Raw genomic sequence first — 27636 nt, forward strand, 5'->3', positions numbered from 1 at the left:
GTAACCATCAGGCCCCTTAATGGAGTCAATGAGATCATTCCTCAGTACACCCAGACCTACATGGTCAAGGCAATGGACACACATCCACACATCCCAAAACTCAGAACTTCTATCTTATCCTGACACGGACCAAGGCGAGGAAGTGGCAGGAAACTTCTTAACAATAGCAATGAGCACATTCCACAAGACAGCAAAATTGCAAGGCCAAAACAGTACACAGTCATACATTACAATGATAAACTCAACACTTCTTTACTTTTACATTGTTACTAACCAGTGACATATATACTGATACTGATATTGATGATAAGCTAATGTAAACCATATCATATATATATATATATATATAAACTGGGTTCCTAGAGATTGGTGCATAAGCTTTTTTTAATGCATTGAAAAGCTCAGAAACGTGTGAAAGCCCTTGTCATTTGAAAACCCTCTTACAGTGCAGAACGTGCATGCTCGTTCATATGCATGTCACCTTTGCTAACAGCTATATATATGCAGGAAAATATCCACATCAAGCTTGTGACTTGGAGATTGTCTGCTAGAAGTGTTCAACTTCATCTTACTGTTATCACTATAGATGTTACACTGCAGTTTGTAATCTTGCATGCCTCATCTCCAAGTCCAATGTGTTGTGGTTGAACTAAACTTAATTATATCAACACGGGTCAAAAATCAGACAATGATAGTAGAATCATGCAGTAAATTTTTCTTCACGACTCAGCACAAAAAAATCCACACTAACAACGAGGCTGAAGGCGTCTTTACATTATCATGGAAATAACAGCGTGAGCCTCCTCATTATTGTGTGTGTTGTGTGTTGCAGTCTGCAGTGCGATGGGATTAGGGTGTGCAGAAAGTTAATTTTTTCTAAACTTTGACCTGAGCTGCGGTGACCTTTGCGGGCACAGCCAATCACTGTTGACCGCTGCTTGAACTGAAAGATGGATGAAAAGCTAATTACTAGTGTTTCCAAATTGCCAGAACGGTTACAGGGTGCCCTCATATGGAGGCAAAAAAATAGATTTACCATGCAGATGCAGCTACTAGGTTGCAAAAGTAGCAACATTAGCATTGTAGGTTGTTGAATGGATGGAGAAATGGGCGTTTTGGAGTAGTCAGCATTGGCAATTGGGAACTATTCAACCCTTTTAGACATCTTTCCTGAGTTATTTTTTAAAAAGAGACGTTTTGGGTAGACCTTATCTCCTTTCCTTGGAGGGAGTCACCAATATCTTGTAGTTAATGTGGCTGTGGCTCTCAGGACTGACTATATTCAGTGGGCCAGAGCTGCAGCACATTCAGTGGACCAATCATCATCCAAGGATATCAATGAGCTGTGAATAAGTGTAATATAATGACCATATATAATGATCATAGTATGACTTATCCACATTGTTTGACCAGGGAACTCCTCCTTTGGTTTTATTCGAAATGATTTAACCATTTAAGATTGATTTTGCTCTGTTAAGACAGACAGCTATCTATAGTGAGTTTAGTCTAGTGTCTGTATCATCTCTCATTTATCATTATACCTCAGCTCCAGTCTATGGAACAGCCTGCATAATGTATTTTTTAATATTAGAGGTAGATTTATCTGTATATTGAGGACAGCTGCTTGGAAAAAACACAATTAGCCAACAATAAAGCTAGTTAAAGTCAGTTTCTTGTGTGTGTGTGTGCGTGTGTTTGTGTAATTATATTACCATGTCTCAGATATGCAAATTGGCACGTCAGGACGTCTTGTGACAAGCAGGATTCAGTTACTTCCCCAGTGAAAACAGTTGGCAACACATGTAAATGTGGTAAATACTGCTGCTGTGCTCACAATGACAATATTAGACAATATCAACGATTAGCAGATATCAAATTGACAATGTTTGGCAATTTAGGGTAACATCTGCAAGTAATGTGCTAAACACAAAGGACAAGCAGCTGATGATGGCGCTAGATGAAAACTTACCACAGACATTATGATGCATCATATGGGGACCATGAATTAGGGCTGGACGATTATGGCAAAAATCATAATCACGATTATTTTGATCAATATTGAAATCGCGATTATAAAACACGATTATTCATAGATTTGTAAACATAAGCATTTATTGAACCACCGGAAGTCAACTTGAACTATTTGAACAGCACAACCAGAAATAAATTAAAATCAAGAAAAAAATAGATAAATGGAAATAATAGTCTCACACATTGACCTTGAGACACACGCATTTCAAGCATTTCACACACTCTCATGCCACACCTATTGTTTCTCACGCTGAGAAGTGATAGATTATATACAGAATGTAATCCAGACATCCCAACTCTCCTGCATATTGATAGCGGCTCCCTGAAGCCTGCGCGTGTGTGTGTTTGTGTGACTATCAATGCAGCGCGTGTGAGAGCGCAGCGTCCTTATAGCTCTGTGTTGCTGCTTATTAGACCGTAACACCGAATATTTCACCTTTCTAAAAATATGTGTGTGCAGCTGATACACATTTTTTGTTGAGTTTTTGACTCATATTTATTCAAAAAACTAAATAATACACTCTCTCTGCTCTTTGAAAGCTTCATCAAGGATTAATCACCAATTTATTAATGACTGATGAGGTCATTCATGAATGATTTGTGGTTCCCATAAACTTATTATGAGTTGATACTGTGAAAGACCCAAATATGAGCATAATGTAAGGTTAAGGATCTAAAGACAGGCATTACCATCCCTAGAGCCATGGTGATAACACTACTAAAGATGTATACTTTATTTCTCCTTGCTGTGATGTTTTCTGAAACTTAAATGTCACATTTAAGTGATTTTGGTCAGAAATTAAAGTGAAAAGAAAAGAGAAAACAATCATTACATCTCCAATGTGATGATAACCACAATATCATTAAGTCCATTTGTGTGAATGGTTCCATTCCGAGACTCAACCTGCCACACAGATCACATGGTCATCCCCTGACGAGCCCCAAGCCACATCTCATCTCAGCCAAACCCTGCCTTTAAAGTCTGATTGCTGCGTTAAAAGTCCTTCACTGACAACAAAAGCAGAGAGGTGGAGAGAGTGCAGCTGCCATGATGGGGGCTGTAATGGAATTTCAATGGGACAATCTCCCTGAGGTTGATGGAGGAGAATCACATTGAGAGTCAAAGAGCTGATTGCTCTGTGTATCCCTGCAGGCACCGGGACTGATAAGACTCTGACCTCAGCAGACATGACTGGTCTGGTTGGATGTCCCTGACACCACCTCTGCACTGCACAGAATTAAACTGAAATGTAAACTTAAATCATTTCTATCGTGGTTGCTCTACCATATTGGTTTAGAGCAAGCAAATTTGAAACAATTTTATTATTTCATCTTAATTTTACAGTTGCTTACTTTGGAGTTTATGAAACCTCTGAGCCACTGACTTATTTAATATTTCTCAAAAAACCTTTTCTGAAATTTAAAGAGATATAATATTAAAATGACAAGAAAGAAGAAGGTTTAGAATGATTTTGTTAGCTTGATCATTTAATAGTTTCAGTTTGCCCCATATTTAAGCCTGTTATAATATTTATCCACTTATGGTACAATATTTTAATTCTCAACATCATATCTATATATGGACTAATCATATGATACATGGACATGACCTTTATCCTTTTTTGACCTCAGTATTGCCACACTTCACATTAGCAGCTAAGAGGCTATAGACAATATATCGTCCAACAAAAGTAGATATTGCGACAGGTGTAACCATATCACATTCTTAAAGAAAATGAGGTATTTTTGGAGATACTTTTGTTCACTTTCTTTCCAGCGCTTGTCATCATCTGTGCCTGATGAAGTGACAGCAAGTACCAAATAGTTAGCTGACTATTTCTTGGCCATATGCAGTAACTTCCAGCATATAAGCTCCTGTAAAACCTCAACTTAACGTTTGAAACAAACAAGATATAACATATTCATAAATGATGCTTGGAAGTGCTGATAGGCAGATTTTGTTACCTTTGAAGAACGAGGCTAACTGTGTTCCCCTGTTTCCTGTCTTAATGCGAAGCTAACTGGCTGAGGCTGTCTAGACAGTGGTATCAATCTTCCCATTTAACCCTTACATACTGTTCAGGTCAAATTTAACCCGTTTTGACAATTTAACAGCTGTAAAAACACCCCAAATTGTTTTATATTACCCAGAAATATGATGACTTTCCCTAATGTGGCCCACAATGCACAAAAATAAAAAATATTTAAAATGTTATACTTTTGTATAGGTGCTACTCATTTTTGTCCATTGAGGCTGTTCTGGGTCAAATTTAACCTGTATGTACTGATATGGCTTTTAGTTAAATGAATAGTGAATAGTTTTAATAAGATAGTAGTTTTTATGATGTAGCAGTGAAGACTGATGGCTCTAATGGTTATACAATAAACCCCACAGTTCCATAAAGTTCTTGTCATTTTCAATAAAATACATTTACATCATTATTGCTATGTTATATTTTCATGTCTTAGGTAAAATAGGACATGATGTTGTGTGATAGTAAATGTTTTTTCTCCAAAAAACCTAAAAAATACACTCTCTGCTCTCTGAAACATGAATCAAGGTTTAATCACACATTTATTGATCAGTCAGATCAATTATTGATGCTTTCTAAACACATCTGTGGCCCAAAATGTGGTATAGACACTTTTTATGAGGGGATTCTTAGACCGGGTCAAAATTGACCTGAAACATACTGCGAGGGTGTACAATATGAACAGTATGTATGAGTTAACTCTCAGGAAGACAGGCATATTTCTCGAAATGTCAAACTATTCTTAAAATCATTAGGGTTTTTTTATTAATTAAAATATGCAAAAAGCTTCATATTGCAGACTTCCAAATGTGTCAGCTAGAAGTACAAATTGCTGCTCAGTTTAAATAGTTAAATATTATTTAGCTTTGGGTGAGGGAAAGGTTTTTGCTCATCGCTCTTTAACCATCTGTTCCATTTTTTGTGCACATCAACATGATTTCCATACAAATCTCACTCCATTCCACATGAGACCAGACTGTGCTAAGTGTAAATCTGCAACCTTGGCTTTGTCGTCCTCCAGGGCAACGTGACCTTCTCATGCTCGCAGCCCCAGCTGGTGGCCTGCACCTTCCTGAGCTCCGGCAGCAGCTTCCTGTCGCTTCCGCCCGCAGCGTCTGCCACTGGGGGTTTCTCTGTCCGCTTCCAGTTCAGGACGTGGAACACAAACGGGCTGCTGCTCTCTGTTCAGCTGAACCCGGAACCACAGAGACTGGAGCTGCAGATCATCAACAGCCGGCTGCTCCTGACCCTCCACAGCTCAGGACACCAGAAATCAGAGGTCTCCGCCGGTGAGTCTGCAGGCCACAAACACACACATATAAAACAACACGCATAAAACACAAGCTTATGAGGACTGTGCCTGAATTAATTTACTCTCACAGAGAAAATTCTGACATTAACCCTCGTCACTTTCTGCCAACATTATCTTTGAATTCTCTGTCTTTGAATGCCCTGGGTTTTTGATTTTAAAAATGAGCTCTGTTGTGATGAGTAATTAAGATAACTGCATATTTTGTGCATTTATATAATTGGATTTGATCATCTCCACTGATTAGATCACTTTTGAACTACGCAAGCAATTACTTTAAATACAAGGCATTAAATAGAAAACATTTTACATCTCCAGCATTCACATTTGAGTTGGCAAAGACTGCACTTAATGTCATAGAACTAAACTGACATGTTTTATTAGCTTAAGTGAACCACTAACTTTATTTTGTGCATGAATTAAAACCCTCACAGGGAAGAGAAGAGTGAGGCAAACACAGCTCAGTAACAGCTGCTCCTATTGTATTAATCCTAAACACAAGACCTACCTTCACTTAGACTCATTTTAGTTCAAGGGTCACATACAGCCCAATTTGATCTCAAGTGGGTCAGACCAGTAAACCCATTGCATATTAACCTCTATATAATATATATATAATATATAACTTCACCATAATAGACCATCTATCTACAAAATAGATGAACAGTCTGAGATGTTTAAAGATAAATGAGTGCAGTTTCAACAATATTATGTCTCAGTTTTAGATTATTTTGCAGAGAAGCTGCTGATTAACAACATTTTGTATAATGTTTAATATATGAATGTTTTAAATATCACCACAGTATGTATTCATTGTTTTTTCAGTGAATTGTATTCTGGTCAGGGTGGGGGGAAAAAATCCTCTGAAGCAGCAGAAAATTTGAAATGACTTTTCTGCAATTCTCACACTTTCGAAGGTATCCTGTGGGCCGAATTGGACCCCTAGGCAGGCCGGTTCTGGCCCACGAGCTGTATGTTTGACACCTCTGACTTAGACCTTAGAGGCAAGGTCACCAAAATAGGTCTGCTTGTCTCTGCCCAGTGTTTACAGCTTCATGTAACTGAGGCAGACAAAGAACCATGGTGCTGCTCCAATCCACAGTGTGGAGATGAAACACGCTGGCCTGTGCCAGGTATTTCACCCCCCCCCCCTTACTTTTATCACCTTTGTCTTCAATAAACAAAAAAAAAGTCAGTTTTTTTTGGAATTACTTGGAGAAAAATATCATCCAATCTTCCCTGTATGGGATTGCTTAGCAAAGATATCACAGATAACCATGATTGTTTTGGGGAAGCCAGACTTTCAGCAGATAGGGGGCTGCAGAGAAATATAGATGGAGAAGACAACCACAGATAGGATACCATGTTTCTGCCTGCTTTAATTTACCAAACTGTATCAGGCTAGACATTATCTCAGTGGAGGAATGTAACAAAGTACATTTACTCGAGTACTTTGCTATACTTGAGCATTTCTCTTTTTCGTACTTATTTCACACTTGTACTCCACTCCACTTGTTAGAGGGAAATTCTTTTTAACCCACTTCATTTATTTCACAGCTGTTAGAATCTGACATGTAAAACAGATGATGGATTTAATATCTTATATTTGTAAGTAATTTACATCACCTCATGGAAATCTCTTTGATATTAAAAGATTTCTTTTTCTGCTGATCAGTGTTAAAAAAAACCTGCTTTAATTCCTGTTTTATTCATTTTTTTGAATACAATAAAACATGAACATTTCCAAGAGAGATTAATCATTCCGCAGTCACCATATATCTGTACATACAGTACATAATTAATATAACACTACTGTAAGCGAGGCCATTATGCATAATTAGTACTTTAACTTTTGATACTTGTAGTCAATTTTTGCAAGTTTGCAAATAATACTAACCTTATTTTTATAGTGTGGTGTTGCTAGATCTCAGTACTTGTGAGGGATTTGGGCCTATTTATTTATATACCTTCATATTTTAATAAGGATCTCCTTGATTTAATAATTACGCAAGTCCCATTATAAAGTATAATTTTACGGCTCTGATAACATTATGTTTCAAGTTGTGTCTCATCCAGCTACTCAGCATGGAGACTTGTTATATTTTAATCATCTGAGATGTAATTGTAGCCTGTAAAATTTTGGGTGTTTGATGGAGGACGTCGCTGGCTCTTCTCCACGACTGAAGTGCTGAATCACTGCTAAACGTTTTCTCCGAAGCAGACAGCAAATGTTTCACACACAGAGAACTGGACTCACAGCTGTTAAATCTTTATTGTTCCTGCGGTGCATAAAGATCGGCTGGGTGAGCAAACAGGAGCGTGCTGTGCAAGGTTAGGGTGTCCCCTTGTAGGATTTTAAGGTTAAAACAGCTGCCATTTGGTGAATCAAAGTGCAGCTGGAAAATGTAATTATTAACAAAGTGTAACCCCAGCAGTGAAATCATTGTGTTCTCCTGTATGGGCTCCACCCTCTGTTCACACTGACAAGAAAAAGAGGGAAGTTGTGAACAACTGAGGATTTATTTCTATCTAAATCTCCCACTTTCTCCCCACAGTGCGACAGATTCACATACTTCACGACAATGTCAAACGCAGCGCAGCAAAAGTCTTACAGTGCAATCATTAAACTGAATTTTCAGGGCTCACCAAACTTGTTATGAATAATTTAAACGTCCATATTTAATCTCTTGTTCTTCTCACTTTCTCCGTATTTGAACCATCACCTCGACGCTTTTAAAACTTTCCTTTTCAGTGTCAAAAGTAGACAGTAGACTAGCTCGAGAAGAAATGCAATTGGCCCCCGTTTGATAAGGTGCTGGCACTCGAGCTAAAGTGCACAGGAGCGCTAATGTGGAAAGAGTATCGATTCCTCTAGTTCTCTGCTCAAGCCAGAAATGATCTGCCGCACAGTATATACGGGCCTCATTTTCACACGCGTAAAACATTGCGCACGAGTCTCCAATGAGTAACAACATTCGAAACGAGATTCCACGTCGTTCTCACTCTGCCGACCGGGAACGTCGAGGACTCGGGGCAGCTACGACAAAAGCTTTCAAACACATGAAACTGTGACATGAAAGTGTATTCCCCAGAGGCAGCAGTGGGGATTCAGATGTAGAAGAAGATAGGAGAGGTAAATAGTAATAGTGATGTGATATAAAAACAGTGCAACATATAGAAAAAGTGATTTGAAACGTCACACTTGGGCAAAGTGAGATCTGACATTGGCATGAGCAGGAAAGGGGAGGGGAAACTCCTGCTTATGCTTGCCAGTAGTCCCTCGGGGCTGCAGAGCTTATTCCTTGAAACATTTAATGGAGTGGGGGGAAGGAAAAAAAAATCCCTGACAGCACTCCCTTCTGGAATAAAAAGGTTCCACTGTAAGCAACAGACATCATCAGGCTCTTGAGTGAAAGCTGACTGTTATTTGACTAACTAAACAAAAACTGCCAGCATGCATTTGGCATGGCCGTCATGTCCGCTCCGAGCTGCCAAACTGAAGCACAGCTCAATCTGGATGCTAATTTAATTTAGTCTGGGACCAACACACAGTCAGACGGGGTAAAAGTGTCTCAGTCATTTCCATTCACAGCTGCCATTGTGCTCCTGAAAGCTCAGCGAAGATGAGCTGTCACCATAGATTAAAAGATAAATTGTTTGTGGATCAAGCTGAGTCGCCTCATTACTCGTCTTTTTTTCGGGTTTTGACTGATTTAAAAAGAAAAAGATTGAATCAATTTTCAGCTGGATGTTAGTTCACAGATATCAAAATAATAAAACATTTAGCAAAGGGTGAGTTGTTTAAAAAAGAGAGAGAGAGAGAGAGAGAGAGAGAGACATTTGGGCTTGAGTAATTATGGAATTTAATAGAAAGAAGTAGGGTGATGAGTCCAATTAAATATGGCAGTTTTTTTTAATAACTTTTTTAGAAAACCAGGCAGAAATGTGTCAAATAAATATCACAGTCATTTCATGAGGAAGTAGCCTGACCTGAGTAGCTAGACCCAGACTCTTTTTTAAAGGAGGGTAAAAATTGATTAATTCAGTCCAGTGTCTCAAAACAAATAAAAAGAATACAAGCAATCAAATTTAAGTGGCTTAACTCAAGATAAACAAACTAAGGCATGATCTCGTGCACACAGCTACACCATCATCTTTTGATTTCTGCTCTCTCTAAACCTCCATCTCTCCCCTTTAAATAGGCCCTTCAATCTATGAGGTAGAACCATATTTACTGCAGAGGTATCCTTTCCCTTTAACCAACTGCCATTTAACAATGCTACTTGTATCAATAACTAAACTTAACAGTACAGTCTGTGTTTTACTTTAACCTTTACATTCTGTTCAGGTCAAGTTTGACCCGTTTTGACATTTATCAGCTGTAAAACACCCCAAATGTCTTTTACCCTGAAATATGATGACTTTTCCTAAAGTGGCCCAAAATGCACAAAATTTGACCCATATCTATTGGAATGTCTTTTAGTTAAATGAATAGTAAACTGTTTTAGTAAGATAATAAGTTATGATGATTTTTTTTTTATGATGTAACAGTGAAGACTGATGGCTCTAATGGTTATACAATAAACCACACAGTTCCATAAAGTTCTTTATTTAAATAAAATACATTTAAATCATTATTGCTATGTTATACGTTCATGTCTTAGGTAAAATAGGACATGATGTTGTGTGATAGTAGCTGTTTTTTCTCCAAAAATGAGTGGTGTAAAACCTAATACATACACTTTCTCTGCTCTCTGAAACATAAATCAAGGTTTAATCACACATTTATTGATCAGTCAGATCCACTATTGATGCTTTCTAAACACATCTGTGGTTCAAAATTTGGTAAAAACCCCTTTTATGAGGGAATTCTTAGACCGGGTCAAATTGACCTGGAACATACTGCAGGGGTGTAGAATATGAACAGTATGTAAGGATTAACCAAAGAGTTTGCTGGAATGTGAACTGTCACCACATATAATGCACCTGGAGTCGTACGTGTCTGCAAGTTACTGATTACTGATGAACTTATTGCTAAAACAATTAACACGCATAGTTCAGTTACATGGCATAAATGTGCAAATTGGGAGAAATGTTGTGCTCTCATCTTAAAGGTACACAAGGTTAAAGGTAACACGTGATATAAGTGCACATTCATGGACCATTCATGGTGCCACATGTGAGGGTTGCTTACATTGTACGCTTTATTTAACCCACAACCAGTCTAGTTGTTGGAGCCGATCAGTGATGGCAGAAGTATTAAGATCCCTTACTTGAGTGAAAATAGCAATACCCCAAGGTAAAAAATAGCCAAGTAACAATCTTGGATTCAAGATTCAAACTTAAGACTTTCAGTAAGCACAGAGAAACTTAATGTGAAAACAACCTGTCAATGTGTAACTCTAAATATACATCATTCTGCACAGTGAAGCTCAAACATCTATCTATAGGAACCAGACGAAAAACGTATCTGTGAGTGGAAGAGGACTTAAAGTAAAAGTCTGTGTATACAATCTTAGAAATGTACTTGAAGTCATTTAAAAGTATCAAAAGTCACCGGAGTCATCCTTTCTTTAGAGATTAAACACGTCTAAATGATAAAATATGCGGCGGGAATTTCATGACACATGACAGGGGAAGAGGAGGGAGAGCTTTTGCTGTTTGTTATTTGAAGCTTAGAGTGAAGTTGAAGGCTGGAAGCTCTGTGAGTGTGACTGTCTCCTGAGTCACTGAAGGAAAATCAACTGTGGGAAGGAACTTTGTGGATTAGGAGGCAGTGCTGGCAGCTATAACAAAACCATGAAGGGTATCTTTAACTAATCCCAAACACTGGTGGAATTAATAATAAACAATCATGTTCCCCTGCGGCTGTGTGCAGCCCTGATAGCACAGGTACGGGTGGCTGCTGAGAAATCGCTATATCACTTTGAGATGAGCTTGCTCGCAGTGGTAGAAATTCTTCACAGCCTAGAGATCTACGGCCACACCGACTCATGTCATCAGTGCAGGAAAATTTACAGCGCAAATAACACATTTTCTAAATTGTTTGCCATTTACATGAAACTTATCTGAAATGTTCTTCTTTAGATTACAGAGTCAACGACGGACTGTGGCATTCCGTGAGTCTCGACACGAGGAATCTACCTATTACTCTGACTGTGGATAATGAGCCATCCTCCATGATAGAAGTGTGGGAACAACTGGAATCAAGAGGCAACTTTTATTTTGGAGGTTAGCGGGTGCTACCAAAGTATTTGCAGCATTAAGACACCATATTTTCTCTCTGTTTAACACACTGGAATAGAATATTTCTCCAAAGGTTTATAGTACATACACAGTGTGTCATTTCCATCCAGGCTGTCCCATTCTGGACTGTCGTTACACGTCTCCAGCCTTCCAGGGGTGTATGCGGCTCGTATTCATCAACAGCCAGCCAATGAACCTCAGCCATGTGCAGCAAGGATTGCTGGGAAATTATAATGAGCTTCGGTTTGACACCTGCACGATAAGAGACAGGTAAAGTGGTTATAATTTCTCTTTTACACTCTAATTTTAGGATAGGTCTCCATAGACTTTTCAAGCTATAAGAATAAACAGAACATGAGATGCATCAAATGTAAAGGTTTTCGAAATATTATCCGTGTTGACAGCAGATTTATCTGTATCCAAACTGTAAATTCGTAGACAGCGGTGTGTTGTCTGCAGAGCAGCCACTGACATCTTGTCCAATGGAGACAAACGTGCTGACAGGATCATCCAATTAAATTGCAACAGAAACTCTCTATGCTAACAAGCTGCTCCCTACAGCCCCGTGTGGCATGCTATCCCTCATTACCCTGCACAGCTGTGGGCCCGCGTGAACAGGCTCTGCAGACGTACAAGTTCCATGAATGTCTGCATGTGGCCTGGAACATTTATAGGGATGAGACAAACATGCATACTGCTGCTTCTCCCTTGTGTTTGCCCCTGAGGAGAATCGCTTTTCTGTCAGATTTCTACCTACCTGTTTTCTAGCACAGGTTGTGGAAATGCAAACACAACAGTGCACAACACTGCTGCCAGACTGCCACTGTAGGAAATAACACAACAACAGAATGAGATCGTTTTTGTAATAAAATGTGATATTTTGAGGAATGAGTGCAAAAGGCCTGTGACAATTCAGGTTAAATTAAAAGCTACTGGTACATAAAGACATCTAATCATTGTAATAACCTCTTTAAAGCTGCATTGATCCCTTTTTGGTCACTAGGGGGCTGAATAAGTCCAACTCTCTTACATTTTAATGTATTACAAAGTTGTTAAGTCATCTAGTAGACACACATCGATTTTATCATTCATCCAGAGTCATGTTTGTGTCCACTTGATGAATCTAAGTCCATAATTCACTCTTCTTTCAGCTCTGATTTGGTCTCTGTCAACTTCTTAGCTAATATATGCTCCATATTTATCCATATATTTATTTATCTTTATCTTCCATCTGGTGCTGGATAGATAGTGTAACAGTGGGTTTATCAGAGCATTTTTAAAACTGAAAACAGTGTAATTGAAAACAGGCTTGGTGAGAAAATGACTGAACCAGACAGTAAATGAGCAAAATTAAGTAGAACGGGGGAAAAAAAGGGCTGCAATGTTTGGGATCATTCTATGTGATGTATCCTAGAAATCAAATAGCATGTCTAGATGCATTATATTGAGTGTGTTTATTTTGTTATACTTGTTTTTTTATTTTTTATACTTTTAGTATATTTTATAGTATAGTTTTTTGATGTCTGTACAATATTCTATACTGTAGGGACATGTGAGGCAGCTTTACTCAGCTTTGCAAAATTGAATTGATATTAATTTTCATTTCACATGCTATGGCCCGTTTAATGACTGCAGTTATGCTTAAAATTAAGAGTATCAGAAAGTTCACCTTTAGAAGAATTAATCTTTCTTTCTATGTGTCCAATTAAACCTGATGACTCAATTTATGATCAGTGTGCACTTAGGTGTGCTGGCTACTATTCTGTAGTTTCATGACCTGTAAGGCCATCCAAGAACACGACAACAGAAAATAGCTTAACGGTAATTAAACCAACGGCTGCAATCTTATCCGTGTTGCGGCTGGCCTCCTCCGCTGCAGTTAATAGGTAACAGATGAAAGTGTGTGAAATTATAGATGCTTGCTTGAAAGGCTGGCAATTATATGAAACTGGAGGAGGCTTGAGGAAGGGACTATTAATCAGATGAGTGTGGTTTGGAATTTCTGTGAAGCGCTCATTGTGATAAAAATCCCATAAACAGGCGTTCTACTCTGAAGGTGACAGTAATACTTTTATTTTTAGAGGAACACCACCTCTGTCAGCCTTTTCAAATCCAGAGGGCACAGTACGAGACGCCATTATTCTGCAGTCATTTGGGTTTTTAGTGCAACTTCTCAAAACACGAACAAACAGTAATTTATTTTTTGGCCGAGTTCCAAAACTGGCGTTCATAAAAGCATTAAAACAAAGAATAAAGAGAACAGTGAGCTGGGGTCTCGCTTACCTGATAAATAAAAGATCTGCCATGAACACGCTAACAAAGGAAATATCTCTATTTGTACCTAATACAAATGCCTCAGAGGTTTGTATGATGTTTTGTTGTCAACAAATTGTGCTGCTTGTGTTTGCAAATTGCTGTAAAATTGGCAAACTTTGTAGATAAAAGTGTATTAGAAGTAAATTATCTGAAAATAGTTGCTCGTTTAGAAAAAGAAACAACAATCAGCAATTATTCTGATAACCGATTGGTCATTTTTAAGTCATTGATCAAAAAATCCCAAAGGTTCTCCGGTTACAGCTTCATTAAAGGCATATTATGCTAGATTTCTCAGCTATTGTTTGTAACAGCATTCAAAATTGGCCCCTCCTCCCCTGCTCCAACTCCAGCAGAGAGAGAGAGAGAGAGAGAGAGAGAGAGAGAGAGAGAGAGAGGGCGGTGGTGGTGGCAAGAACAAAACAGTTGAATCAGAGACAGAAAACATTATTTTCTGACTTTTTCACTGCGGTTACTGTCTGAAGTACAAATAAACTCACCCCCAGCTCTGCAGGAACCTGCAGGAAGGTGCTGCATTGCTGGATTTGGTGTGAATGCAGAGCTTCATCCTATCTATGGCCTCTCTGCTCTGCGTGTGTGTAGCACGACCTCGCCCTCGGTCAAACAGACCAACACAGGCCTGCTGCTCTTTATACATCCATGACACAGAGACAGAGCAGAGATGTAATGCTACGCTACCACTCCTGACCTCAGACGCTGCACGTTGTTATTGGCTGGGGGCTACATACCCACTACGTGTTACATTGGTGTAACTTTAACATTTTTTGATGTTGGTGAGACAAAAAAAGTAAAAGCTCCAGCAACACTAGTAGTAGTAGTAGTAGTAGTATAAAACAACTTTATTATTAGACCAACACGTTTCAGCTTGCGGCTGTCATCAGGGTCATTATAAAACACATTACAAGCAGTACTTAAATAGGGTTGTTAAAAAGCAGGAAACAATTCAAAAAGGTAAAAAAAACAACTAAAAATAACCAATTATGTGCATCCAGACATGTATCAGCCAATGGGGTATCTACCGAAATGGGTTGAGTATATGGTCATGTGACTTCAGGCCAATCATTATCCCATGGATGTTGGTGAGACAAAGCAACCATCTATGCTGGCTTTTACCCTTTACCGACTATACGGTTCATTTATTAATCAAGAAATGAACGAGCAGATGAATCTATACTAGACTGTTGATGAAAATCTGTAAAAACATGTATTTTGTTGTTGGTTTTTTTAACAGATGCCTTCCTAACCTGTGTGAACACGGAGGCCGCTGCTCTCAGTCTTGGAGCTCCTTCTCCTGCGACTGTTCAGGAACGGGATACTCTGGAGCCACCTGTCACAACTGTGAGCAGTCGTTCTCACTTTTCCTTTCCTTACCTAATCTCAAACCTGCTTATAACACCTTCTGCACCTCCCTGGATACCGTAGGTCTACTGAGCTGTGTCATTCGATTCAGCTCACACATCTTCACCTTTTTTTTTTTTTTTTTTTTTGCTCGATGCCTCCATATGTTTCATCGTGGCTGAGAGGTAAAGCAACAGCATGTTCCACTTCCACTTGACATGACCTCCCAATCATCGCTCTTCTTCTCACTTTCACATTTCTGAGAATTTGTTTTTTGACTATATCTTTAAATAGCATTAGACTGACTGACTTTAGACTAACTCTACATGTGGGAGTTTTTCCTCACAGGTGTCACATTTTGACACCCTGCAACATCGCCTTGATATTCGCTGTGGAGACGGCTGTTGAAATCTATGTGTGAAACTCCCCTGCCTCAGAATACTGATTTCTTGTTTACATGCAGACGAACACAGTTCTCTTTATATTTCAGAAGTAACATGACAGAAAAGAGCATCTCTTGAATTAAAAATAAGCCTTTTTTTATGTAAAGTGTCAAAATCTCCCTGAGGAATGAATACAATCCAAATTTCCCAGCTCAAACTCATCCATCATACATTCTCATTGGTCAGTGGAACCGTGTATGTCAGAGTTTGCAATTTGCTCGTTTGTTTTATGATACTATAACCTCCTATGACCCTGCGTCCTCATATCGGGATATTACATTTTGGGTTTGCTGGACGTTATACTTTATTCTGCTTAACTTTGACCTGTTGTCCTCATTTGTACACTCCTTTTTTTTGCCACCTAGTGGTAGCAAAAGCACAATACATTAATCAGTGTCAAAACGCCATGACAGACATCTTGGCCAAGTCAATTAACAGCTGATCCCCAGAGAAAAGTGGACCAGATGCAAAACCTTATCAAATTTTATGGTTGAAACGTATTTATTTATGCTTAATAATGTTTGTAGTTTGATACGCTATACAAATTTGACTAATCTTAGCAATAGCAACAAGCTTCAACACTACTAATCAGGAGACCCGGGTTTGTTTTCACACTTTTTACTCTTGTGAGAATTGCTGATCATCAAAACATCTTTCAATAATCATTCCTACATTAAATGGAAGCTTGAGGTTTTGGCTTGAAATAGATCACTTTCACTTTTACAACTTATTGTAACAAGAAGTAATTAATCATCAAAGACACTCTGACACATTGTGACAACCAACACAGTGATGGGTTGGTTGTCCCTATAGTTATCAATGGGGTTTCAGTAAAAATACAAATAAAAGTGATTCTTTTTAGTTTTTTAAGCATAGAAACACCAATTTAAAAAAAAATAAACACCACCTCTATAATAGTAGTCATCAATGCCCCATGTGTTTAAACCATGAATTTGAACCAGATGATTATTTGTTTGAATTAGCCTCTGTAATGAGAAGTAAAATGAAAGAATTTACAGTGCTGAATAAATCTAGCCTTTAATAAAGGCTAGATTTATTCAGCACTGTAAATTCTTTCATCAGCCATCGTTTCATAACATATCAGTTTATGGACCGAACCTGTTGGTTGTCACATGTTTGACATCAAAATGACAAATATCCTACAAGCTTTTAATACAAAAACACCAACATGAAAAATTACTCTGACCCTTAAAAAATACAAAATATCTCCTCACCTCAATGTTTTTTTTATTTTTTATAGTCAATCAGAAGTGTTATTCCACCATAACCTGCGTCAGAGTATGGATATATCGAGATCAAAAGATAGAACTAAAACATTCATCAACAAAAGCCACTGCATCACTTTTTTTTTATTTTTTTAAAGAGTCTGGAAACAGCAAGGTCTGATTAGCTCACACTTAAATGAAGATCATTATGTGCTATCAGATGACTCAGACAGTAGAAAACTGTTGGAGCATGAGCTGATTGTTAAGAATAGCTTCTCTCTGTCCCTTCTCTGCTTCTTCCAGCCATCTACGAGTTGTCCTGCGAGGCCTACAAGCTGATTGGCAGCTCCTCGGGCTACTACTCCATTGATCCAGATGGGAGTGGTCCTTTGGGGCCCACACAGGTATACTGCAACATGACAGGTGAGATCACTGTAGTCCACATGTTGTCACCTTTACTCTTTTCCACTGGGAACTGGCAGAAAGCTCAGAGTAAAGAGAGTCCACTCACTTGCAGTCCACTTCACTCTGCATTGATCCATGCCCTAAGAGCTTTATGACAGTTTACCATCTAGAGGGAGATTATTACAGTCACTCTGGGTAGTCTCTGAGAGTTTACAACATATCTGTGTGAAGTCTTTTATACATGTCACTGTGATTGCACTGCAAGAATGTAGTAACTTGACAGCTCATATCTGTTATGGGGTTATAAGCTCACTTTCAAAAAACAAGAGAAAATAATCTACCAGCAGAGTTATGTGTCATTATCCTGTCTTTAATTTTAATTGGGGGGGAAAAAACATGGAAAAGGAGCTACCACGTTGTCCCAAACAAATAATTCAAGCACCCCGTAGTTCAGTGAGCCACAAGAAGAATTTTGTGCCTTTCAGGTTCCACTGAAACCGTTTCATTAAGACACTGGGTCATTAAGTCAAAAGGGCCCATCCGCTCAGGAGCATTAAATTGCAGTAAATTTAACTGTGGTGCCATTAAGTTATGAAATATCTTGTGTGTGAGGCTGAGGTTTCAAACTGAGAGTGGTACTACAGGGAAATGTAGTAATGGAGTGTGTTTATCCTCAGGAGGAACAGAAATGTGTTGAATACATTTAACAGATCGAGCCAGTCTGATTGAATTTTCTTGTATACAAGTGATGTTTTTGGACCTGTTTGCGGTTTCTGCTACAGCATCATGTGGGGGAATATCCGCATCCAATTTCACAGCCTTTTTTTGAAATACCATGCCCTGGTATTTACGTGTTGCTGAGGAAGACAAAAGATAAGGGTAAGGGTATATGGGTCAATAAAATCTTTAAAAAACATGCTCTTGGAGGCACAAATATCTATAATATGGATCTCGTAGAATGTTGAGTAGTTTTGGATATATGAGTGTTGTGCCTATGTTGCCATCTGACCATAATAGGTTAATTAGGATAGCTGGATTTTGTTTAAACAGTGCCATTCCAATAGTTTGAAAGCAATTAGAATTTTGGATCTAATTTTATCACTCCGTCACACATATCAGTGTGATCTCTTTGAGGCAAGAAGACAATGTGATCTGTCTCATCTGAGGTGTGACGTTTGACAGTCAGGGAAAAGAAACACAACCTGATCTACACTCCCTCCTCATGACATGTAGGACAAAAGGTATTCAGTAAAGTTTGACACTGCGGATGCAGTATTCATCACAATCGCTGTCAAAACTTCCTAAGCTACCGTGTCCTCTGCAAGGTTAATGTACCGCTGACGTCATAACAGATTAGAACGCTGCTGTCTAGTTCCAGTATTTTGTTTTTTCAAGCTTCCCTTCGTATATCTGAGAGGTGTGCCTCAACTTGACCTCAATTAAGGAATCCATTAGAGATGTAAATACGCCTGTTAACCTGATGTTAATAATCACAAAGTGGAGGGGGGTTTTCTGTAAAGCAGGGTAAACATGAACTAATCATAATGCAAACTAAGGTAGGATTCAAAAACAAAGACGTCCTCATGCTCATTTTTATTTCACAAACTTTTGATCCCTTTTGTAGGTGAGTGTATGTATAATCAGGCTGTTTCACTCAGCAACATTGTTGGCAAAATGTGATTTTGTTTGGTGGAGGCTTGTCGTTAGATTTTATTTTGGGAATGTAAAAGATTTTGGGTTCACAGATTGCGCACAGAAAATAGAAAAGGTCATCAAATTGTTGCTTGGAAACAAGTGGATTCATTAGTTTTTCACAGATGCAGAAGCGCAAGTGTTTATAAAATGTCATCGGCAACACTGATGATTTTGGAAACAACACCGAATGCCTCAGTAATGAACCGAGCTACGATGTAGAGACGTATAGTGACACAAAGGGGGTCACAGCGTCACCATGGCTACCGTAGCTGATCCACTGAATTGAATGTCAACTTTACCAGTTTTTCGAAAGAAGTCAAGAGGTGCTTGAAATGAAAGTCACACATACATTTAAAATTACAGTGAGTTTATTAGGCGGCAGTGCACTAAAAATGCTGTGTTTCTGCCTACATCATTTACATACAGGATCATTTTAGATGTAGCTCTCACTATAATGCAATATAATGCACTGCCACTGACTGCATTATCAGAAATGAGAAATGAATAAAGTTTAAACACCTTTCAGATCCCAGCCAAAACATGAGCATTAGAAGCTTCACAAACGGTGGATTTATCACAGGGCTGCACCCTACCTAGAAATTGATGTAGCCACACATGACAACATGATAAAACACCAAGCATAGATAGCTACCTGTAATTTTTAATGTAAAAAACAACACCGAACATAAAGGTTAACTCCTTACATACTGTTCAGGGTCTAATTTGACCCCGTTTTTTACATTTGAGAGATGAGAAAACACTTTGAAAACGTTTCTTTTAGCAATTCAGAAATGTGCTGATTTGTGACCCAGAATATACAAAAATAAAATATTTAAACTTTCTAAAAATGTTTTTATGCAACTGATACACATTTTTGTGGAGTGTTCAACTCATATTTATTCAAAAGTTCAAAATGACTGTTTATTTATATTTCACATTTTAAAGATTTATTGCAACAATAGTAGAAGGGGTAGTGATGAAGAGATGATGGGATTGAGGGTTGAGGGTCGAACGTTTGGGGATGTAGGCATGAGTGTGTAGGGTAAAGGATGAAAGAATGAGGTCAGAATCAGGGTGCCAGTTGGATGGATGGAGGTGTGGGATGCTGTACCGATCTCGTGGTGGGTATAGGGATGGAACCAGTGTGGGGTGAGACTCTGGGTGGGGGAGCTGTTTCTTTTTCCTGTCCTGGATGGAGCCCCCATGGTTCCTGAAGTCAACAAAAGAGAGAGAGAGAACGTTAGAAAGGGTTCAGGAGGGAGGGAGGGATGTGAAAACTGAGACAAAGGAGAGAGTAGTGGTGCAGTATGAAGCGTGGTCTCATACTGTAGGGTTAACGTTAGGATGTTGGACCATTATATAGTGTGATTATAAATATCGTTTTCTACATTAACAAAAAGCGTAAAAGAATACACTCACTCTGTCCTCTGAAAGCTTCATTAAGGATTTATAACCAACTTCAAGTCTGATTTTATGTATAGAAACTACCCAAATATGAAAAGTATGTAAGTGTTAATTATTTCATGTAAATTTAACTGATAATTCTAACACAGTGCTAAAGTAAAGCCCACTCCTTGTATCTGAATTGAGAGACTTTATTTGCCCTAGAAAACAACCTAACTTTAATATGTGCTTTTGTATTTAGAGGTAGAGTTATAGACAGTTTTATTGTGTTTATTGTATTTGTTGCTGGTGCAGTGTGTGAATGCAAACAGATTGTGTTTTATATTTTAAGTTAAAGTTGTGAACTGTTTTTGTTAACACTCTAACCTTAACACAGCAGATGTGGATGAGATCACACACTTTAACATGGAGATGGTGTTCACACTCTATCTTTTTTTCTTAGATGAGAAGGTGTGGACGGTGCTGAATCACAACAGCACGGCTCCAGTCACCGTCAAGGGCTCCTCTCTTCAGAGACCTCACATCATGAAGTTCAACTACAGCGCCTCGGCTGAACAACTGCAAGCCATCGTGTCAAGGTCAGAGCAGTGCCAACAGGAAGTGGTTTACCACTGTAGGAAGTCTCATCTCTTTAACACAAAAGGTGAGTATTATTTTGCTCACCACTGAGCTGTAGTATATACCATTATCAGATCGTGGTTTTATTAAGAGAAAGAGTCCAGTATGTCAGTGAGAACAACAGATATGTGAGGACAGTTGCGTGAGAACACAATATAGATGGTCACAGAGAGCAGGAGGCAAGCAAGCAAATGTTTATCCAGCTGAGACTCGGCAAAGCAGCCGGGCTGTCGGTCCCACCCCTGACCACATGTTAACTGCGAACCACAGATTTGTAGTTTACCAAACACGTATAGGAGGAAGAAGAGATTTCTCAGGCTTAGTGGGCTTTCAGATGAAATACTGCCTTGCATTTAAAGTAAGCAAAAGGCTGCGTGGGTGAGGGAGTGTTGCTTCAGGTAGCTGCGAGACCATAAAATATTCTGCTTGGAACAATAATGTGTGCCTGATATGATTTTTTTTTTTTTTTTTTAAGTATAATCCCCACTTTAAAGTCCTTAAATTTACATCTACTACACTTGGAATTTAATAGTACGCACTCAAGATTGTACAGGAAACCATCTCCATTGATTCATTAATCACTATCAACACGATCAACTAACCCCGTAACGCTAAGTTGATCATATTTGATACCTGAGTTTTAGAGACCTTTACATCATCAGTGATCATTTTTTCCCTGAAAAACCTGTTGTACACGATCAGATACATGTAGTGCACAGATTAACCACCAGGGGACCTTTTATTTGAGGCATCCGAGATGGACGTTTATCAATCAGTAAGCCACAATTTGAGTCATTGATATTTTTGCCAATTTTGAGTAAGAAAAAGAGTTAAAGTAAGAAAAACATTCAAATAGTACTGATACTTAAGTAGGAATTGATGCAATGTTGAATTACTATATATTTTGTAGATTATTTTATGGTAAATTTGTGTTGAAAATGTGTGTATCAAAGTAGATACAGCAGGTATGAAAAACATTCCAGATGTATCAAATATGAAACAAAACCAAACTCAAAAAAGAAAGTGTTATTTTATTCATTTTTAAAAATAGTTTGTCAGAAGGGCCAATAAACACTCCGGGTTTCAAAGAATTAGAATTTCCGTGCAATTATTTGATGGTTCAGGCTTTACAGGGTTAATTTATGAATTGAATCAATCAGTTAGGAGGAGAATGATTTACATGAGATGAATCAGTCTCATATCTGAAGGTCATGAATCTGAACAAGCATCTTCATCTCTGTTGTAAAGAAATACACAAATAAAACCACTTGGGGATAAATCAGGATCTGTATTGAACTACCAAGGGACAGAGATGAATAGGGAACAACTCAGCACACACATACGTACAATTAGAATGAATTCATAAATTAATGAATTATTAATGTGGAAAATGAAATTAATAAGTTATTGCCGATAGGATGAATGAATCAACGTTATCAGAAATGAGTCAAAAGCGTAATGAGGTGCTGAGACTCACTAACTAAAGCAAATAGAAAAATGAATTGAGAACTTGCATCAGCTCTCAGACAGAACGCACTGCAGATGGTTTCCTACTGTTTCTGTGGTGATGGATGTCTGATGATGGGATGAACCTTCAGGAAAGTGCAGAGCGTGGAGAAACAGGCTCGGTGATCCTCCGGTCGCCAGCGTGACAGCCGAATGAGAGCCGCCGCAGGTTCAGGGAAGCAGCTGGCTCAGCGCTTCTTCCGGAGGGTGATTCCTGTCTCAGACTAGCTGAGGCTGCGGAGTAAACACACGGCAGGGGCGCGTGTAAGTGTGTTCATGTCGTGGTGCGTTAGGTGGCAGGCTGCAGAGTTGGATGCTAGTGCTCTAACTAACCAAAAGGGTCTTCGGAAGAGTCTCTAAACTTATGGCTGAGCTGATACTTGCTTTGTGGCTTTTTGCATATTTGCAGTATTTCTTCTTAGTTGAGATTGTTCTTTTTGGAGTTGAAGTTTTGATGAATAAAAAACAAAATAAATACAGCATAAAATCAATACTTTCATTTATTCATCATCTGTAGCTAAGCTATTAACCTTTACATATTGTTCATATTCTACACCCTTGCAGTATGTTCTGGTTCAATTTTGACCCGGTCTAAGAATCCCCTCATAAAAAGTGTCTATACCTAATGTTGAACCACAGATGTGTTTAGAAATCATCAATAGCTGATCTGATAGTCGAACCATAGCTTAATAATGCACTTTGGTGGTAATTATAATGACTTATATTTAATTAACAGACTTTTAAAACAAAGTTTGAAATTCCTCTGATTTTATGTTGATGATTCTGATTCTGAAGCCGAGGTCAGCACTGGTTACACAAGTCCAGATACATATTTTTACACATTAAAAGCCAAAAGGGAGAGAAAATAGAAAGGGGAGAGGAAGAGAGCGAGAGAGGCTCAGAAATGTGTGCTTATCCCACATTCCCATTTATTTGCATCAGTCTAAAGTGGCTCTGAATATGGACTGAGCGTGGATGTTATGTGAGTAGACTGCACATCACAGCATCGCAGAAGTGTTTGTTGGCCGTGTTAAACTGCGAATTGAAAGTGGCGCTGTCTGTGCTTCGCCACATTGGGAGCCGCTGCCCCTTCAACACCCTTTCCTCCCGATTTGCTCTCCTTTCATATTTTCACAATAACAAGAAAGGTGGTCTCCAATCTTTTTATGTGCCTTTCAGTGCTTTGACACCTATGGCGTCCCAAACATTCAAACATTTGCACTTAAATCATGAAACATTCATGAAGTCCCAGATTCCCCCCCAATTCCCTCGATGCCATGTGTGCGCAAACAAACAAGATCATTATCGCACCAGACACCAACAGAGAGACAGAAAATAGGTTATTTCATAGCCGCATGAACACTTTCAGAAACGACCCCAATAGCTTAATGGTTACATTTGTTTTTGAACACAGTCATCTCCCTTTTAAAAAAAACAGACTTTATAGACACAAACAATATCCCTTTTGACAACAAACACACTTTACAGCATATTCAAAATTAATTATTGAACACAGTTTTTATTCATCAAGTTAATTTATAGGGAGACAAAACAACAACAACAGCTGTTCCAAGCAAAGCCTACTGGGTTTCCAGATTCAGGCGTGTGTGCTGAGGTCACATCCGCTTCACATTGAGAGTACTGGCTGTGTAACATGTTCCCTCTCTGCCATCTTTTCTATTAGTCTCCGCTGTTCACTTAAAACACAAATGTTCAGTCATTTCATGGTTTTTTGCAAGAGTGTTCAACTGTTCACAGATTTGCATTATTTAACACCACCCCAACAGGAGGTTTTGATTGTTCAGGGTTTTTTTTCTTATTTGCAAAACCCTTTCTGTGTGTGATTAGTATTTTAAAGCCATCAGCAGAATAGTAGGGATAGGGTTAGAGGGTAAAGACAATGAAGAGTGTGTTATTTTCATCCTCTGTAATGCAAATGTTGACTTTATAGCTAATTTAGTTCTCGCCCACATGATTTATTGTCCTGTCTGCACTTTGGTATTGCACACAAGTAAATTTTGCCTCTCCAATTTCAGTCTAAATAAGGCATTAGACTGTTAGTCATAGGTCATTGCATCCTATTCGGAGGAGATTGCCAGGTGTTGTTGAGCAAGCGGAGAGAATTGATGGCACCCCACATTGTCTCAGCCTCACCGTGTGACTACTAATATGACACGTGTATCCATACATAAAAAAAACAAAACTACTTTGGCCAAATGCATCCGTAATGTATGCCGGGTGGGAAGCATGTGACACTTGATTATGTATAGTGACACGCGCCTTAATGGGCTTTTTCTCGCTGGCTGGTTTCATCTCCAATGCGGTGTCACGTTGTGTGACAGATGATTGAAGCCGGACCACTTAACCCCATAGTGGATGTAATAAATCGCGCCTTGCACAGCTTGGCGGTAGCTTCAGTGACACTCACAGACAGCTTGTCATGAGAAGACCAAAACAAAACACAGAGAAAATATTCCATTTAGTGAGATTACAGAGGGCTCAGCTCATGAGGAAATAGGTGCATTATAAGTTATTTGTTAACTGTTTTTGCTTGAAAGTTCTATAAGAAATTTAATTTTTTTTTATTATTTCCCGTGTGTGTATGTGTGTGTGTGTTTGTGGCATTATATACCGTATATATGCAAATACACAAATAAGTGGCTGAATTGTTTGGCTTTTCTGTCTTTCCATGCGCTTAAATACTTTATCTGTTTAATGATCCAATGGCAGTTTTTCTTTATTTTGTGAGCGTTTTTTTTTTTTACCCTCGGTTCAGTTTTACCTGCTACATTTTATGCTAATTATTCTGCTACAAGTACTATAAGCCTCTTGAAACAGCTGCCTCCTACAGATTGCACTTCTCTAGCATACTTGATGATGTTTTTTTCTTCTTTTTTTTTGATTCCTGTATTTGTTTATCTGTTTTTTCCAGGGCAGTTCCCCTTAAATATGCATATATATATATTTGGTATTTTAAGATAAATGCGACAAAGCTCAACTATGCAGTGCTCTGTACTCATGACCTTGACTAAATACCTCAGCTTTGGCATGATCAGGCATCAGACTGTGGCAGCGGTGTATAACTGTCTTGGTGTATGGTTGCAGATGGCAGCCCGCTATCCTGGTGGCTGGACCGGCAAGGGGAGAGGCGAAGCTACTGGGGAGGCTTCCTGCCTGGAGTTCAACAGTGCTCCTGCAGCCTGGAGGAGAACTGCGTGGACATGAACTACTTCTGCAACTGCGACGCTGATACAGACACATGGTACATTATTTAAACGCGAATAGACATTTTCAAGTCTAGAATATTGCTAAAATGCACAAATCACAAAGGCACCTCAAAAAAATCTGGATTTTAAGTGTTTATTCTGCATCTTTCTGCATTTATCTACATTTTTTTTTTTTATTGAAAATAAATAGAATAAAAATAATCAGTTAACTTCCTTTTTTGGACAGAATGGCGTGATGATCACAATAGACAATTTCTCAAAAATTTCAATATTGTATGTGTATTTCAATGTGTATTTCAAAATATTAATTATAGCTTATACTTAATATTACGATTGCAAACCTAATTTCCAAGCACTGAATGGGGGAACAAAAGCTGTATTATAGTTTTAGTGTATTAGACACTCTTTGCATTTTGTATGTTAATCCACTCCAAAGCTTCCCTGGATTCAGCTCAGTTAGCATATTTCCAGAGGGAGTTGTCTGCTTTGTGATAGATTGCTCTCTTTTTAATGTGTTTACCCTGCGCTCTGTGCTAATGCAGAGGAATGGATGCCTTTATCTGGACCCCCGTAAAGGCATCCAACCCCTGAGGGCTCATGGCCTTACCATTTATTTTATTTTTATTTATTTTTTTTGGTCTGTCACAGGGCAAATGACACAGGAATCCTCTCCTATAAAGACCACCTACCAGTGAGCCAGATAGTGATTGGAGACACCAACCGAACGGGCTCACAGGCTGTCTACCACGTCGGTCCTCTGCGTTGCTATGGAGACAGTAGGTGATCACCTCAGCATTGAAGCTACCGTGCCAGATTTGGGTTGCAGATGGAGGCCGTTGTTGTTGATCAGAGACAAACCCGTGTTCAAAAGATGTGTTTACCTTGTGCTTATGTGTTTATCTGTGAATAGAGAGTTTAACTTCATCTGTTCTGTTACAAGACTCACTGGCTCTGTGGACTCATGTTGTGCAGCCAGGCAGGGCTGCCAAATGGGGTGGGGGTGTGGGGGTAACTCAGGGGGCTTAGAGCTGGGTAGAGGCTCTGCATGAAAGGGACTGTAGATATTTACTGCTTCATGTCCCAGAGTGAGCTGTGGACAGAGGGCAGCAAATTTTAAGTAGTATATCTGCAAATGTAATTCAAATCCCCAGAATATGAAACAGAGGCTTAAAGTTTCCCAAAGACACCAAATATTCTGGGCTGAATTATCGAAAAATGTGTAAAAATGATGTACTAGAATATTACCAGAAACACCTATATACCTATAATGAGGGCTAATTCAATTTGATACTAAATCATTATAGACATGTACGCAATTATGAGACTTAATCTGGACAATTATAGAATCAATATATGAACCTGTTCTGTAAATCAAGAAGAAAAAAATCTATGAAAGCAAATGCAAATAATGAGCACGCCTAATGAATCATCAAAACTGTATTTTACTACAGATTTACAGGTTCTCACTTTTTTTGTGGGCAAACTCCACAAGCCTCTTTTTGTGCCAAGAGATATTTAAAAGTTTACTTTAAACTTAAATGAGGATTCAGCCGTCCAGATTAGTTAAATAAAGGAGATATCTTTCAACATTACAGTCTTTTTCCACTGCGGCTTAATAGGAAAACAGAGTCTGTTGAGACACACACAAGGATTATTTCACTGTGGAAGATATTCCACTTATTTGATTAACTCAGGTGGCTGAGGCTTTATTTTATCCTCAGGTAAACTTTTAAATGCAATTTTGCACAAAACAAATTACTTACATTGAAGGTGTGTTTGGAGGGGATCGTCTAATGGCCAGTATGACCGGGAGGAATGAAC

At 38.7% G+C, this 27636-nt stretch overlaps 1 protein-coding gene across 1 annotated transcript in view; it reads left to right on the plus strand.

Moving 5' to 3' along the window:
• LOC133993331 (contactin-associated protein-like 5) overlaps positions 1-27636 on the plus strand; it is a 68614-nt gene that overhangs the window by 26322 nt on the left and 14656 nt on the right. Inside the window, 8 exon segments of the mRNA XM_062432246.1 lie at positions 5086-5353; positions 11461-11604; positions 11730-11889; positions 15185-15291; positions 17264-17383; positions 20907-21107; positions 25694-25850; positions 26464-26591. Of these exon segments, the coding sequence (XP_062288230.1) occupies positions 5086-5353; positions 11461-11604; positions 11730-11889; positions 15185-15291; positions 17264-17383; positions 20907-21107; positions 25694-25850; positions 26464-26591 (1285 nt within the window).

Source organism: Scomber scombrus, chromosome 13 (assembly GCF_963691925.1).
Source record: "Scomber scombrus chromosome 13, fScoSco1.1, whole genome shotgun sequence".
Taxonomy (NCBI): domain Eukaryota; kingdom Metazoa; phylum Chordata; class Actinopteri; order Scombriformes; family Scombridae; genus Scomber; species Scomber scombrus.